At 38.7% G+C, this 17,055-nt stretch overlaps 1 protein-coding gene across 2 annotated transcripts in view; it reads right to left on the bottom strand.

The window, feature by feature from the left end:
- The window catches only part of grik4 (glutamate receptor, ionotropic, kainate 4), a 271,652-nt gene that overhangs the window by 133,065 nt on the left and 121,532 nt on the right, over nt 1-17,055 (bottom strand). For both annotated transcript variants that reach the window (XM_027280740.1, XM_027280739.1), the window contains exon 3: nt 5,384-5,517. In XM_027280740.1, coding sequence (XP_027136541.1) covers nt 5,384-5,465 — 82 coding nt within the window. In that variant the 5' untranslated portion in view covers nt 5,466-5,517. The remainder of the gene's footprint in view (nt 1-5,383; nt 5,518-17,055) is intronic.

Below are 17,055 nucleotides of genomic sequence, written 5' to 3' on the forward strand. Positions count from 1 at the left end.
ATGTCACTGGAAGCAAAATATCTTTTTTTTTCTTTCCTTTTTTTAAAAATCATTCCCTGACAGCCGCTTGCCGACTGCATTCCAAATAAAGAGTTGCATATTGACATTGTGGTCATGTCTTGAAATTGGATGCGGTGATAATCAATGAAACAAACTACATATTGATGGATTTCATAGTGGAACAACATGCACACTAATAAAGCAGAGACAGACTGATCAATATGTTAATATTTAACAAGTTTTTTTTTTAACGTTTTAAAGATTAAGGAAGCAATCAATTAACCTTTAACTGCCTGGCCAACCATTTGATAGAAGTCTATACTTGAAAAACTATAGGGTCAGTTGGTGGGGTTGTTAAAGAGTTAAAGTTCATGCACAGGTCAATCTGATATAGAGTTGCACGATATCCACGGTATACCCGGTACCCCGCGGTGCCAAATCATAACCGTCGCTACTATACTAGAAATTTTACACGACGGTACTACCGTGGATTACTATACTACCGGTGCCAGTCTCCGCTACATAGCGGCCGCCTCTGCTCTCCTCCCGGCTTCTCACTGCATGCTACTCCTTTGTAAACAAACCAACATGGAACCGCAACCGAACTACACAGCTGCTGAATGATTGGCTGTTTGCCTGTTACTGGTGACGTCCAGGGATATGATAGGCTGTTTCCGCACGCTGGGTCCGCCCGTCTGTTGGCTGATTGGCTGTTCGTGTGTTTCTGCCGGCAAGAACAAACTCCGCGAAGACAGCTCCGCTTCGATAGAAACTCGCTTCAAAACAAACAACAAGCTAAAGTTCTGTCTCGCCCAGACACGAGACAACACACTCACCATGGCAGAAGCACCGGGCCCGAGCAGCGAGTCTGCCGTGGCGTCTTCGTCAGTGGCAACACTAATTTTGCTTAAAAAACAAACGTCGTTGTTTCAAACTAACTTGTACAAATACATTGCAGTTTATAAAAATAATAATAATAAAAAAAGGCCGCAGTATCGCGATAATACCCGGAACCGCGATACTTTGTCTGGTATAGTATCGTGGTTACTCATTTTGGTATCGTGACAACTCTAATCTGATATTGACCTGTGCCCTGGAGTAGAGTTTTTGAACATGTCCTGTCCCTTTATAAAAGCTCATGTGGGACAACTTTGACTTCCCGAATCGGTTATGAACAATATAAAATACCAGTGTTGGAGATATTGTGCGAAGATCGCAAGTTCCGTCAACAATCAACAATAATCCTCACTCCCTGGTTGAAGAGGGACTACACATACTCAAATTAAATCCAAATCTTTCTCTCTTGCACACAGACAGCACATTTGAGGTGAGTAAAGGATATCTGCTGGGGGAATTTCACAGCACTCGAGTGAGCTGAGACACAGTGGGTGCCATCAGCTAAATTTAGTGTTAGTCTCATAGGGGGGAGGCCTTCCCTACGGTGAATCCCAATGCTAGGAAACAGTCTCTGGGCTTCAGTGAGATAAAAAGAACCTGATGTGAGTGTCTTTTTTTAACAGCAGACATATCTTTGTGTCAAAAGCAACACTTATTTGAAATCCTTCAAAGTAGTTGATCATGCTTACAACAGGTTAGCTAATGACACTGAAATTAGAAGCACAAAAAAAACAAAAAACACACTTTAATGATCACTTCACACCATTTTTCTCAGTTCCTACTGCTTTTCTTGTTAAGTTAATTCCAGCAGGGGCTATAAGACAGAAAAGCAATCCATGTCCTATGAAACCCCCAACAGTCTTTGATTTACGAAGAGCAGATAATTAGCTTTTATATTCTGATACTGAACTGGACCGAGGCAGTGTGAGGTGCGTGTGTGTGTCCATGAGGACTTTATGGAGAGCTCTGCAGCCTTGATGAATGTAGCTTTAATGAAGCATCATGTGGGTCTTACGACTATTTCCCTAGATTTTCACTCCCTGTATTAACAAAAACAGACATCGGCTAATTGTAGTGATTATGTATGTGTTAGCATAAGAAGCAGCTTATTGGCTGGATGAAATTAAATGGCAGGCGCTCTTCCATGCAGCTAATAGGGGAATACCACCCACAGCAACAAGCTGCAGCATGTGGGAGTGTGCAGGGTTATTTTATGTATCTCTTCTTGTTTAAACATTTTACTTATGAAGTCCCACTACTGAATTAATAAGAAGTCTTCTCAAACAAAATATTCTCTCATGATAGTATTTTGTAAATGTATTTTACCTAATAAATCATCTATTAAATGATGCCATTCATGGTCTGATAAAACTATAATAATAATATAAAATTAAACTTCTCTGAGTGGCATTTCTTATTCGAAGCAAAACTAAAACAAATTGAGTTTTTACTTCATCAGGTCAATATCTCTGTAATTGATCTTTCATTACACTACCACAGCTTCCAAAAACAGTGTTTCTTCCCATTCAGAAGGTCTATTAGAAGCATGTATACCCAATCTACAACTAATTTGCAAACAAAAGGACATTTCATCCCCTGATTTTCCAACTACACAGCAGAGACAAAGATAAGTTCCTCAGTTCATCTACACTGAGCGTGCTGTTGGCTGCTGGATGGTCCTGGCGGGGAATGTGGCATAGGCGGGAGATTGTTTTTGGCCCTGATACATTCAGAGAAGGCCAGACAGTGACATTATGCCAGCCAGGCAGGACTCAAGGGACATCCATGTTAAATACCATCTCCTGGAGCGCAAATGGCAGGGAGTTTGTGGTCGCGTTTGGGGGTATGTGTTTGTTTGCGTGCTTTGAAATGGTTGTGTGGCTGTGCTTGTGCATATCTATGCCTTGTGCTGCCTTGTGCATTAATACACACACACAATCAGAGTACACACAAGCAGACACTGACAGTACACTGGTGAGTACTGTGCACAGATGACATTAGAAGAAAAGGCGAAACAGGCCAACTGCCTAATTATCCATTAACAATGCAACATGACTGAGATAAACATAAACTGCCATCGCTGCAGAGGTCCAGGTGGAGGGTGGAAGAGAAAGCACAGACATGGGGCTGCTAGCTATTCATCCAACAGTATTCACGAACAAGGAACGATTTGTTCTTGGTTTTGCGGATACAGTACACTTTGAAACAGTGTTATTGTTTGTTTAGGGCATCATATCCAAACCACCAAAACCTTAGCTGTGCTGTGGCAGAACTGTGAGACAAGGAGCAGACCTTAGCTGTGCTGTGGCAGAACTGTGAGACAAGGAGCAGACAGGAGAGAAAGCTAGTGAGCGATACAGTACACAATAAAAAATTGTTGATACTGTTCAAAGAACAGATTCATGGTTAAACTGACTCGATTTTGTCAAGGTTCAAAAATACTGGAAGACTTTAAGAAAAGACTAAACTCATTTCTTTCACACAATAGGCACAGTAAAGAGAGGAGGGAAATATCAGAAAGAGGCTCCATTAAAGTTTCAATGTGCGTTTATGAGCCTGTGGGACTTTCTCTGAGTTCATCTTAACAATGTTTTCATCATTACTGAAAGTCATCTTTTCCAGAAAATATGCACTGTTGTTTTATCGTGTTGAGAAGTGAATCCATTACATCAAAGGAAACTACCTTTCACAAAGGCAAACTGTTTGTTTTCAAGAGTTTCATCCTTCATTTTCCTACAACTGTGCATCAGGCTCACATTTTTATGATGATGTTTTAATGGCTTCAGAATAACCACATGGGGATTTCTATACTGTTTTTGTGTTATTAACTTCTCCCCTGACAGCAAACCTCACTCTCAGCTGTTCCTGAAAGTTGACAATCATGCTATATATTCAAAGCCAGCCACTGAGTGATGGGAGCACAGTGTGTGAGCTGTACATTCAATCTCATTTACAATATCTATCTTTACCTCTACTTCCCATCTGTTTTTATATACAGTATACACACACACACACACACATACACATTTCTCACCTATGACAAAGGGTCTATACATAAATAAAGAGACAGTCAGTCTAACTTTTGGTAGACAGGGGGCTTGTGACAGGGTGTCAGAGACCTGCTGACTGTGAGAGAATAATAACGAGAAGGAACAGCTCCCATTGGTTACCAACAGACTGGCAGGTTATGGGGCTTTTGAACCATGCCCTGGTGCCAGATGCAGTTTCAACCTTGGTCCACCGATCTGCCACTATTTCCAGAAACAGAATATCAGATTTTCTCCTGAACTTTGTACTCCTGTCTTGAATCGTCCAGGCTGCTGGAGTAACAATGCAATTAATTTAGCCAGAAATGATATGAATCATGCAGTGTTTAAAATAATAGAGCTCAACTTACAATCACACTGCTGCAATAATAATAATATTGCAAGCTAATATTAAGACTCAGATCAGGGTTTAAAAAGTGTCACATGAGGTCCAAAGAGAGATGGTGTACATTCTGAGGCTATGACTGGTGCACAGACATGGATAAAACAATATACAAATGTGCAGTAAACAGAGTAGATACACTTGAACTGTACTACTAATAAAAATCTGTTAATATCTCTAAGTGTCATGTCTGCTCCTATTTTTGTGTTAATGTAGAATTAAACAAAAGCAGAAATGGTAATTCAATAAAAAATATTTAAACTGCCTATGAGATAATGTGATGTTTTCACACTTTCTCAGTACAGGTAACTTAAACTGGCTCCTTGCCCATGCTAAATGGACCTGTATAATTATAGCACTTTTACAAAACTTGCACATTCATACAGTGATGTACGAAGAGGCCGCCAACTTCTCCTCAGGAGTGATATAGCACTTCCTATCCAAAGCACTCACGATGAGTTGGGAATCTAACCGATTACTATACAATCCACCTGAGCCAGGGTTGCCCTAAATTTCTATTTCCTTGGTGAATTGTCTTCAAGCTTAAAACTCTACACAGATTTTCCATGAATTTCTCTCTGCAACACTGCATAGAACAAATGGGCATCATTTCTTTCTATAAAGGCTGGGTCGAGTGCATTTCAGATCCAATTAGGACTCTGTCGTATCCACACATGATTTTTTTTTAGTCTGTTGATACCTTAAACCATGTGTTACTGGGGAAACAGTTTTTTTCCCCCAACACTTTTGAATTAATTTCTTTAGCCAATTTTTTCCGCACATGGTGAGTTACAGTGTAGTAACTGTGTAGTAAGACTATCAATTTGAGCTAACATTTCAACAGTAACTTCATTCAAACTCAAGCTGGATAATTAAAAATTGAAACTCATTAGCAGATTTTTGTATTAATATGAAGGAGAGAATCTTTTTATGCATGTAGCAAATGAATATCCTGCAAGAGCAAGTTGTAGTTTTTAAACCAAGTCTCCAAAATAAGACTTTAAAAGGTCATCATGTATGGAACAAAACAAAATTATGAATATGTTATACAACTTACCTATTCTGAAGGAGAGTGGTCCACCAGAGGTGCTTCTCACCCACATGGCTAAGAAGAGCAGAAGCGCCCAGGCTGTGAGCATCTTCTATGACTCCTCATGGGTCCTGCCCCGGGGGTGCCCCTGTCACAGCCACCTGAAAAATATATACAGGGGACACAGAGATCACACCAGTTATACATCAACCAACATCAAGAGAGACATGTACAAGTCAAAGCTGTTAAACCTGCAGATGTACAGCACTACCTCTCTCTCTTTCACCCTTTATCCCTTTTGTTGCATGCTGGGAATCTGTTAGATTCACTGAGCAGCAGTTTCACACCCTTACTGAGGCTCATGGGAGTTTTGATGACTTTTCAGAGATGGAGAGACAGGCACTCAGACACCCTCCTTTCCCCTCAGGAATACAGTAAAAAATCAAATAATGTGACTTAGACATTGGGTAACACTTTATAATGAGTATTAAGCATTAGTTAAGCATTAATAAATACCAAAATCATCATTTATAACACATGAATACTCATTAGTATGTAGTTTATAAACACAGTTACAAATGTTTTACTCATCATTGATAAGCACAGTAGTTATGGATTAGTAAATACTGAATCATGTTTTCTGATGTAAATACTCATTAGTAAATGGTTTATAATCACAGTTATACATGTTTTACTATTCTGTACTAATGGTTAGTGGGTGTGTTAGTAGATGTTTTACAAAAACTCACAAAATTAATTTCCAATGGATGACATATAAACACTTATTAATGCATGAATTCAGGCAGTTACAAAGCACTTACTACTCGTTATTTACATTTACAAATGAGATTTAAAGGCTGACAATGCCTCAAGACTCACAAAAGTTTCAGTTATGATCGAACTGGTAACTTTCCAGTCACAAACTTCTCCTGCAACCTTTATACCCCAATTCTTTTAGTGTGTATATCGATGTAGAAAAAGTAAATCCTTTCATGCACTTCTCAAAAGCTTTTAAGCTGTAAACTCTCCAAACTGCATAGATGCTTGATAGCAGTTCAAATCTAGTTGCCAAAGGCAGCAGGGTAGGAGTTATAGTTCAGCTCTCCTTCTAAATTTAAAAACCGTATCTGATTTGCTCTTCTGAACAAAACAAAGACGGTTAGCTTAAAATGTCCTGTGTGTCAATTCATTGTTTTCTATGCACAGTGATTCTTCTTATTTGAGTAGAACCGTGTTTAAACATTAAGGGCAAGGGGAGAAAACAGAAATGAGCTGTAGTTGCAGAGGTAATGAATTAGAAACAAGTTGGTTGGAGTTTCTCCTTAAGAGACCCACAACAGTGAGGATAATGAGGTACACACTGGGGCCTTTGGAGGGGGGTACATGATGTTCTTAGCCATGGGAATAGTTTAAGTGCAGTAAAAGCTGCCTGTATTTATCAGATTCTAGAAGGACAAATCAGTCCTAATTGACCCACAATTCAACCCGTGATGGATACATGTATTTGGTCCTACTTAGGCTTAGGGGTAAAAGGATTTTATCATTACTCTGAACCTAAGAAATTACTCTTATCTCTTCCAGGATATACAAGGGCCTGCAGAGCTATTAGGAGTTCCCAGCAGGTGGACAAAGATAAGATAACCATGTACACATATTCCAGTGGAACATAACAAACATTGAATTTAAGCTTCTTTGAACACAAAGATTGGATTCAAACTTCCTCTGACTGATTTTCTTCATGTTCTGGGTAATTGCTCTATCTCTAAACCTGGCTGCACACCGCATGGTTCTTACATTTCATGCTTAATTTAAAACATGGAATTGAGTGAAACGCTGATTTGGTAGTAACTGTGATTGCTTTTATTGCACCTCAGAGCTCATATATTATGCATATTCAATAGTTTGTCCAGCACTAAAAAGGTAGATTACAGTAGATTAAATTACAGAAAAGGAAAAAAAAAGGATTCAGCATTTATTGATATGCATACCCTTTGATATGGTAAACTTCCAGGATAGCCTAAGATACATAAGTGCCCCTCCGTTAGAGCAGACAGTGTCAGCGACTGTAAATTATTACTGTAGCTAAGAGACATTTACATATATACAGTGGCCCAGCCTACTAGTAAAACAGTTTAAGGTTTATAGATAGACTGGACTCAATTGGTTTAAAGTGGCTATGATTCATAGCTTTATGATAATATGTCAAAAGACAACATGAAAATGTGAAGGGGTTGCTTGTGGTGACGAACCTACAGTAAATTATCACCTGAATCTACAGCTCTGCTCATCTTAATGGAACTTTATAATGAGTTTCAGCTCCTTGTTTACTGTTTTGGTTCACTCTCATCGCTCTTTCATATCACAGTTTTCGGCTGTAGCAGGCAGATGTTTTCAGTGAAAAGCTCTAAAAAACGAAGAAAAAAAAAGAATAACCCATTGCAGACTTCACTGGTGGGGCATTTAGCAGCTAAAGAGCCAGATATTTTCCTCAGGAGGTGGTAGTAAACAAAACAAAAGTTAAAGAGAAAATTTTTAACTCGACCTCAAATGAGTGATAATGTTGATCCTTGTCGGCTGGCTGTTTAAAGCAGCTGTTTTTGAGTAATTTTGCCAAAGTGGCCAAAAAAAAAATCAATTATTGCAGAATACATATGAGATGAAATGAAAGTGGAAATGATATTAAAAAGGTGTGTTGACTGCACACCAGCACTCGTGATAAATACCACAGGATGCCGTAACTAATTTCATAATGCAGTCCTGCGTCTAAACAGTAAATCAGTGATGTCTTTCATTATTTTCAGCCCTATTTTAACTCATTTCCTTGGTATTAATAAATAGAAGTCCTGTTCTCTTTTCATCAAGGTTAGGCTTTGTTTTTTTTAAAATCTGTCTGTGTGTGCGGGTGGTTCAGGTTAGCAGAGACAGAGGGCAGTGTCCTCTATTTTGTCAGTGTTTATGGTGCAGAGAATAAACTGACTGTTTTTTTTTAAAGAAGTTGTGAGAGGTCAGCGACTATAGGTCAGTGCAAACAGAGTGACAGTATAGTGCTGGGAGGAAACTGGGACTGTATAAAGGACTTTACTTTGGACAGGACAAATAACACGTCAGATTTCCAAATTTAAGTGAGCCAGCTTGATCTGTTAGATGCACAGAGGACAAACCATCCAAATGTCAGACAGTACACCTGTGAAGATGACAGACAGCAAGATTAGCGCAGCCAGACTGAATAAACTAGGACTTCTATTTTTGCACAGGCACAAAGCCAGCAGAGGTGCAAATGTAGCCAAAATGTCATTTTCATCAGGAGGAAGTCCTCTTTTTGTGTTTGCAGCTGTTGGGTTATTTCTGCGCATTTGTCTCTTGAGGTAGTAAGTGAGTCCTGGATTTGGCGGTGTTTACCTGCGATACCTGAGCTATTCACCTGGACTTCACAAAAGGGACAGAAATCAAAGAGTTGGGGTCCTTCAAGAGCTTGTGACAGCTCGCCTTGTTGTTGTTTACAAGACAGTGGACAGAACAGAGACAGTGAGCCTCATGTGAGCTGTGGAGTTTCTGTGAGGAACTCTTTCATATAATGTTTATATGTCCTCACAGGTTTCTGTGTGCATTTCTGCTGACTTGTATCCTATGTAGCATAACACTGTTTTTTTTTTTTTTTTTTTTTTTTGGTCACTCCCTGGCTCTCTCTTTGAGATGAACCTCTATTTTGATGTTACTGTGCTCTGAACAGCAAGACCATGCATCACTCTGTGCCTCTTGAATCACTTCTCTGTCAGGACAAAATATATTTGATGTCAGTGGAGTCCATTGAAGGTAGAATTCATGTAATACACATATTATGTGCTTTACCAGAGAATAGATCTGCAGCTACAGTATGTGATGGATAGCACTAGATAATGTCTGCAGTGTATGATAAATAGATAGATGGATGGTATATTTTGTTAACATAACATCATCAAGACTCTGCTTTTTGGCTATACAACTACCGATTTAAATCTGTAGTTCTGAGATGTAAAAGTGAATCAGTGCACTATGCTCTTCATTAGTAAATGGGAAGGTGTCTGTACTGTAAGTGTTAAACCACACTCTGTGTTTATGTAGGTAACCTTCCTTACACCCTGAAGATTCATTCAGGCTGAAATGAATGTGTTAAACTGAACTTATTGAACTTTATTTATTGTAAATAAAATTGGTAACAGAGCAGTATTAATGTTAAATATTAGATTGATCTGGCACTGGAAATGATTTCAGCAGTAATGCAAGAGGCATTGGCAAGAGGAAATCAAATCCCCCACCCTGCAATGTGATAAGAATTTACAGCAGGTTTACTTCAGTCTCATCTGCCTACCGTTTATTTTGTTGGTATTTAGATAACGTTCATTGGCTCACTGCCTGTGATGGGCAATAAGACAGATCCGGTGAGTTCCAAGACTACTTTACTGAATTATTGCTCAGGAGAACCCTGGGGGAAAAACGTTGGACAGGACTGTCAACACATCGAGATGATTTCACAGACGTTTCCTAGGAAAACTATGCAAATAACAGCTGTCAAAAAATCTTCCCCTGAGGTTTTTAAGAAGAGGAGAAAAACAGAAAAACAGCATCAAATGAGAGGTCTGTTCCAAAATTAATTGAGTACTGGAAATATCTTGCAGCTTATATCGTTATGCACACAGGGGGGTTATTGTGCTTTATTGTTCAATTAGCCTGACTATGGAGCAGCACGTTTCAGACAATGTAAAATGATTTCATAGAGCTAACAACTGATAACGATTATAAGTTTTGGTGCGGCAGCGCAAGATTCAACGAGAACACAGCAGTTTCTTTAAACCAGCTTGACTCCCACCACAAAACTGTGTCATGTTTGACAGTACATTTCTGAGACAGTAGTTGAAAGCTTTACCATGTCTACAAACAAGATAGAAGTGAAAAGCATACACACCCGAAATTGAAATACCTTTGAAAGTAACTATTTCAATAGTAGCTCACATATGTAGCAGCAGCCTTCACAGGCTAATCCATCATTGAGTAGAGACAAAAGCCTCAGCAGGCTTTAGATTAGTAGTCAATGCAGTCTGTAACATTAATGGTTAATGGTTGTTCAGTGAGATCCACTCATTGATGTTAGAGTTCAATTCCAATACTCTCTCAGTACTCGGGTAAAATGAAAATTGAGTCGAATGATTGCCCTCGTTTTTGTCGAAACTCCCGAATCTATGATATCAATTTGAGCTCAGCTCCTGTTCTGAGAAACACAAATGCAGATTGATTTGTATTTCTACAACTGCATTGATATTACACTGTTGCAGAACTACCTAAAATGCACACAGCGCCTTTAAGACAAAGGTTACGTTTGAGAGACAAATAAAGTAAAATCTGTGATTTCAAGAAAGGAAAATCACAAGAAAACATTTGGTGCAAAGAGTGAGAGGTGAGGTCTTTCAGGAAAAGGAGAAGAGATGTGGAATACTGGGGTATCCTCAGGCCTAAATATTATATTATTCTACTATATTACATATTTATATATATATACACACACATGTATAAATTTATAATATGTGCTTGTATAGAGCTGGAATGCACCAACTACTTGTGTTGCAAACCAACTGAGTGTCAAGTGAATGGAGTGTGTTTGATTTATTTATTCTGTCTTTTGACTTTAGTGTCACTGAACTTTGTCCTGTTTTGTGCAGTTATGTGGACACAGTCTCTTTCGTCTTCTCAAACTCTGTCCCTTCATATCCAACAGTCCAAACATCTATGCCAACAATTTAATTGACCACTTTATTTGTTTCCTTTAGAGCAAGATTGGTTCTTCATGTACTGCCTGTATGGCACCAAATCTTTAAAAAAATAAATGTTACTTTTGGACTGGCCACTGCTGCAGTATTTATAGATTTTTTGGTCGTCATTCTGCTAACACACCGGATAGAAACCTCATGACAATACAGCACTGTGATGATTGTTCCTGAGTGTCATGATCGACAACAACTTTATAGTCCCACTTTTCTGTGGAGGAATGAAGAGAACAAAGGCACAGATTACTTTTACTGTGAGTTGGCATGAATAGGTAGACAGACAAGTAATAATGCTGTATAGAGTTGTACCCATTGCATTTTCAATATGAGCCTCCCCTGAATACTGAATAGGCTGAGGACTGTGAAATAAAATGCCGGCTATTGTAAGTCTCCTTTTGTTTCTTTGCTTGCAGAAAATCCAGCACAGGCTGAGATGGTGAGATGTAATCAGAGAAAAGGCGACTGCAGTATAATCATAGCTGTTCTGAAGAAGGTTTTTTTTTAAAACAGATGTAGAAAATAGTCTAATAAAGAATGAATATTGTCAAAGTGCTCCCCTTAAAAGGTCTGATATGTAAGATTTTTACAGGGCTCTGTTTAAGAAACATGTCAGAAATTGAATATAATATGCATAACTATGTTTTCATTAGTGTATAATCACCTGAAAACAAGTCACACAGAGTAAGCCTGAACCACCATGTTTCTGCAATGGCCTAGAACAGACAACCTAAATGCTGGCTTTTCGGATGTTTCACAGCAGGAGTGGGTGAAGCAAGGCTAGATGCCACTAAATCCACTGGTCCTTTTTTTTTTTTTTTTACTTTTAAAAAGTTGCCTTTAAACACAACAGAACTGGAGGGATGAAGAAAAAAGCATAAAGAATTTGAAGCTGTGTTGTTCAGATATGCTGCAGAACCAAGCCGGTATGTACTGTGAATAATGTGATAATAATGTTGCTTTTTTGTTCAATAGATGCATGAGTACAAGCAACATGCAACCATAGCATAGCTTGGTTTTGTATGTTTTCTCTTCCTGAATAGCCAAAATTAAATTAATACAGCTTTAAAGAACTCACAATACTCAAAACATGTAATTAGCTGCAGTGAGCAAAATGTATGTTTAAAAATATTTTTTTTAGTGAAGCCAGCATCACAAATAAAGAACTGGAACAGTATGCAAAAGACTCAGATTAATAGGTTAGAGATGGGAATAATTATGTGGGAATAATGTGGAGATTGGTTGGATGTGCATGAATTTGTTCAGCTGCAAGAACGGAAAATATTGGAAAAAGTGATAAAGGAGGTGTTTGGTTTGGAAGACACATTTACACTATGTTCAAAAATGGTATGGCAATTCCTCCTTGTGACGAGTTATTAATATGATCGCTCCACTAGCTGGTCCATGCATGTTCAAGAAAGAACATTTTCAGGCACACACACACAGACACTCAATCCATTTTTAGTAAAATCCCATTTTTACAGAAACCACAGGGTGACAACAGCAGTCTTACAGCACAGACTGCTGTTAAATATCAGTGTCATAGTTGACAAATCGGGCTTTGTATTTATACAGCACGCAGAGGGAAACAGGCACTCTAAAGCAATATAACCATTTTTCCTCAATCTCATTCTAAAATCTCAACCTGCTGTTCCACATGTGAGAATGTACGTGCCTCTCTGCGTGCAAACAAGTGAAATGTGCACATACTGTACAGTATGTACATCTAGATAAGAAGATGTGAAAATCACTTGAACAAAGCTCTGAGAAAGCTTTGTGATCTAACTACTGCTTATAATGACGGACATGCAGGAACAAGCATACTCCTCAAGATTAAAACCTTTACAGGCACGTTACAAACAGTCTTGGCATTGAGTTGTCATGCACTATTTGAGCTGTAAGATGTACAAATCTAGTGGCCATGTTTTATTACAGGTGGGGCATTGAGATCACGTGAGTAAACATATATAAAGGGTGAGCAGCTCTGGCTCCAGAGAAGTGAACAAGGTTATAAATATAGTTTTATTCTGACTCTTACCTTGCACACGCTGATGGAAAGGTAAAGGTTTACTGACTGACTATTGCGCACCGAGGCTGACCTTAGATATTAATCATGTTCTATCGTGTTGTGCAGCACTTTGGAAACCCTGTGTTTGCTAAAATCGTGCTATATAAATAAAGTGGATTGGATTGGATTGGATGACACTAGTCCGGTATTCACCAATACAGATTCAGCCCAAAATCAACTACTCTACATCTAGTTAGAATTACCGTCAGACACTACAAAGAGAGGTCTCAGCTCCATTTGACAATCAAGATTATGAGGTTGTCTGCGCTACGTCAACAGTGCAAGATGACGAAGATTAGCGATTGACAGACCAGGATGGCTGACAGCTGTTTGACTTGCCTGTCAAGAGTCACAGTTTACACAATCGAAATATCAAACCTGTCAATCATACATAAAACATTGTGTAATTCAATTGCAAATGGTCCATTAAAACTGATAGTTTCAAACCAAAGGCAAGTTAGATGCATAATGAGTCTCACACATTTGCATATATTCATGTACTGTGGCAATGGGAGTCTCAGAACTGGTACAAAAGCAACTAGGAGATGGAAATAAGTGATGCATGACCAATGTTCAAGGAGGACTTTCACAAGCAGCAGAAAATTAATATGCGTGGGGTACATATACTCCTGGTGAATATTGGCACGGAGTTCAAAGCGAACGTCTGCCTGTCTGTTTAAAATGTCTAGACACGAGAAAAACAATGAACTCAACTAAGGAGAATGTAAGAGGTGTTTGTATATGAAAAATATCGGTTACAGCTCTGTTGCTTAGTTCCCTGAAATGACCCGGAATGAACTGAGAATGATGCTCACCAACATCTCCCAGCAGTGAACACACATTTTATTAACACCAAATCGCAGCAGTCTTCTTGTCAGGGGTAATGCAAGGTTGATGGAAACTGGTCTGATGCTGCAGCAGATCATGAAATGGAATCATCCATCCAGCAGTAGTAAGTCTAAGAAAACCTGGCTTACTGTACACTAATCTAAGAGGCTTCATCAAATCTGCTGACTGGTGGGGAGCCCAGGGCATTGGCAGACGCAAAAGTTCATTTAGCCACATTTTAGGGAAAACGCTGCTGTTTATATACCTAAGAGATGAATTATGCTTTATGCGTTTTCTATATTGTTCTACAGTTTCTGCAGCAAATGTTTCCCTGAACAATTGAACTTTATCAGATATAGTTTCCACCTTTGAATCCCCCACTCTTCCAGAAGTAGAAACTTTTTACAAAGTACAAACTATTTATAAAGACACTAGACTTGTAACACATATGATATAGTGGTAGGAAAGAAATGTTATCTTGAACGATTTTGAGAATATGGTTTGCCCTTCTGTTTCTCTACTGGGCTTGTACATGTTGTATAGCATTGTGTATACAAGTATCCCCAGTGTCTTCATCTGAAGCAAAGGTACCTATTGTTCTGCCTGTCACTGTACTTGCTATCTTTGTTGCGGTAGTTGAATCAGGCTGGTGATCCTGCAGCTTTCAATTGTAAAACTCCTGCATTCACATCAGCAACAACCAACAGAGACAGACAAACCGACTAATACTGTAACAAATGAAAAATGGATTAATAAAAATGGATTAATTATACATCCGGAATGTGTTTCTGGATGTATAATTAATCAATTTTTCATACGAAGTTACTCATCATAAATAAACTGGACTCTTAGTCAGCAAGAACTCAATTTCCTGGGTTTACACATAGACAAACACACACACTTCCTCCTTACAGTCTCAGATGTACTCAATTTGCATGCTTTTAACTGTGGGAGGCAAACAGGAAGAGCCCCTGGACCTTCTTGTTCTACAGAACAATGTTCATGCCAACATTTAATGTGTAATTGACACTCAGTCAGCTTCACAGTAATTAACTTGTCTCTCATCGACTGTCTTGTATTGCATTATGCTTTTATTTACACATTATGACTGCCTATTTCAGAATCTTATGGGAGAATAACTGTATCAGTAAAATCAGCCTGAAAAAGACTTAGCAGTGTTGTTGCTGATTGCAACCCCCTCGCCACATGCTGTCCTGTCTAGCATGAAGGCGATGGCCCCATCCAGAACAAGATTAGTTTGTAGTAACACAGTGGTCCAGGATGGTGGACTCCTTGGTGAAGGATGTGCAGCTCATTCCGAGTTGACAAAAACATAATCATCTTACTTTCAGGTGATTATACATTAAGGAGACGCGGTTAAACATATTATAGTGCAGTTCTGACATATTCTAACAATAGACACTTACACGCTGAATTAAAAAAAAAAACATGGATGAACTGAAAATATGTGCAAAACTGACGCAACCGTGTTCAAAGATAGAAGGGCAGAAAAAGGCTTAGGCTTAGGCAAGAGCAATCTCCCCATCAATATTTAACAATATTTTGATAACAGGTTTGATAGTTTAAGTAATAAATGACTCCATATTAGGATGACATGAGAGTATAGTTAAATCACCCCTAGAGGATGATAATTTGAAGTTGTAATTAAATGATGATCTCAGATATTTGTCTTAATTGCAAGTTGAAAAGTACCAGCTTTAATTATCTCCCCAGATAAATAAAGTGTCAAAGGGACCACTGCCCTCAGGCTACATGAACACTGCCAGTGTTACTCTTTGTAGACATTTTACTGCAGTTTCTGTCCTGCCAATATTGTTTTCAAACTCCCACTGCAGGACCAGATCAGTCATACAGTTATGAGTTTATGTTGTCATGCTGGCATTGGTATATTATGCATGATTAGATGATTCAAGCTCTGTCCCACAGTGAGTTTGTACCGCACATTATTCATACAGTCTGCCAGAATGGTCGATCTATGACATTACCATTAACGAGAGGGAGGGTAGGTGAGGACACAAAATGAGATGAGATGAGAGATGGCAAGGGCATCAGGAGTAGGCTATCGAGAGCATTCTCCCATTTCCCCTCGCTCCTTATTGCCAGTCAGACAACAGACTGTTGGGAGTGACGCGGGCAGGTAACATATTGCTAATCGATAACTATCTCAATGGGGGAAATGTACAGATGTAACCCCGCTGCGCCCAGCATCCACATACTTTCCAGCTCCACTTTTATCAAAACAATTCAGAAAATTCTGCAAAACATTTTAAGTACAGACATTGGATTCACAGCTGGCATGGAAAGTCTATGTATCAACAGACTGAGTGAAATGTTACATACGATACCATGGTATACTGTATGTATGTTTATTTTGAAACTATACAAATGTTTTGCAAAAGCAAAAAAGTCTTCTCGAGCTTCAACAGATCAACAACACCAGTAAACACTTAATGCTTAAATGCTCTTTGATAACACTCAAGCTATGAAGAATCTGTCCTAAGATAGGTTTATGCAATGCTTGTGAAATGCTGAAGTCTTATTTAAAGCTGCAGACAATGAACTCGGTTTGCTTTGTGTTTGTATTATGTGAAACGCAGAAAAACAAAACACTTGAGATAGAGCACCCATACATTTCTTAATTAACACAAACCAAATGTGAAAAGCATACATACAGTGTATTTAAAAAGGAGGCATAGTAATTCATAATTTAAAACAGTCTTATAAATACCACAATCCTTGCAAATGTTATTGCATAATGTGTATGCAATTCAGTGTTCAATAAACTAACAGAGCAAAATATAACAATCAGCTGTAATGAATTCTTGCAGTCACATCTGCAATTGTGTCTGATTGGTGCAGTGTTTTGAATTTCCTTGAGGTGCCCTGTGAAACTATAGGCAGGGTAACCTCATAAGTGGCCTGTGGAGAGGCCCAAATCAATGATATTTCATGAGGCACAAGAGGAGAAAGAAAAAGAAAAAGGAAAT

Source organism: Larimichthys crocea, chromosome VII, assembly GCF_000972845.2.
Source record: "Larimichthys crocea isolate SSNF chromosome VII, L_crocea_2.0, whole genome shotgun sequence".
Classification (NCBI taxonomy): Eukaryota; Metazoa; Chordata; class Actinopteri; family Sciaenidae; genus Larimichthys; species Larimichthys crocea.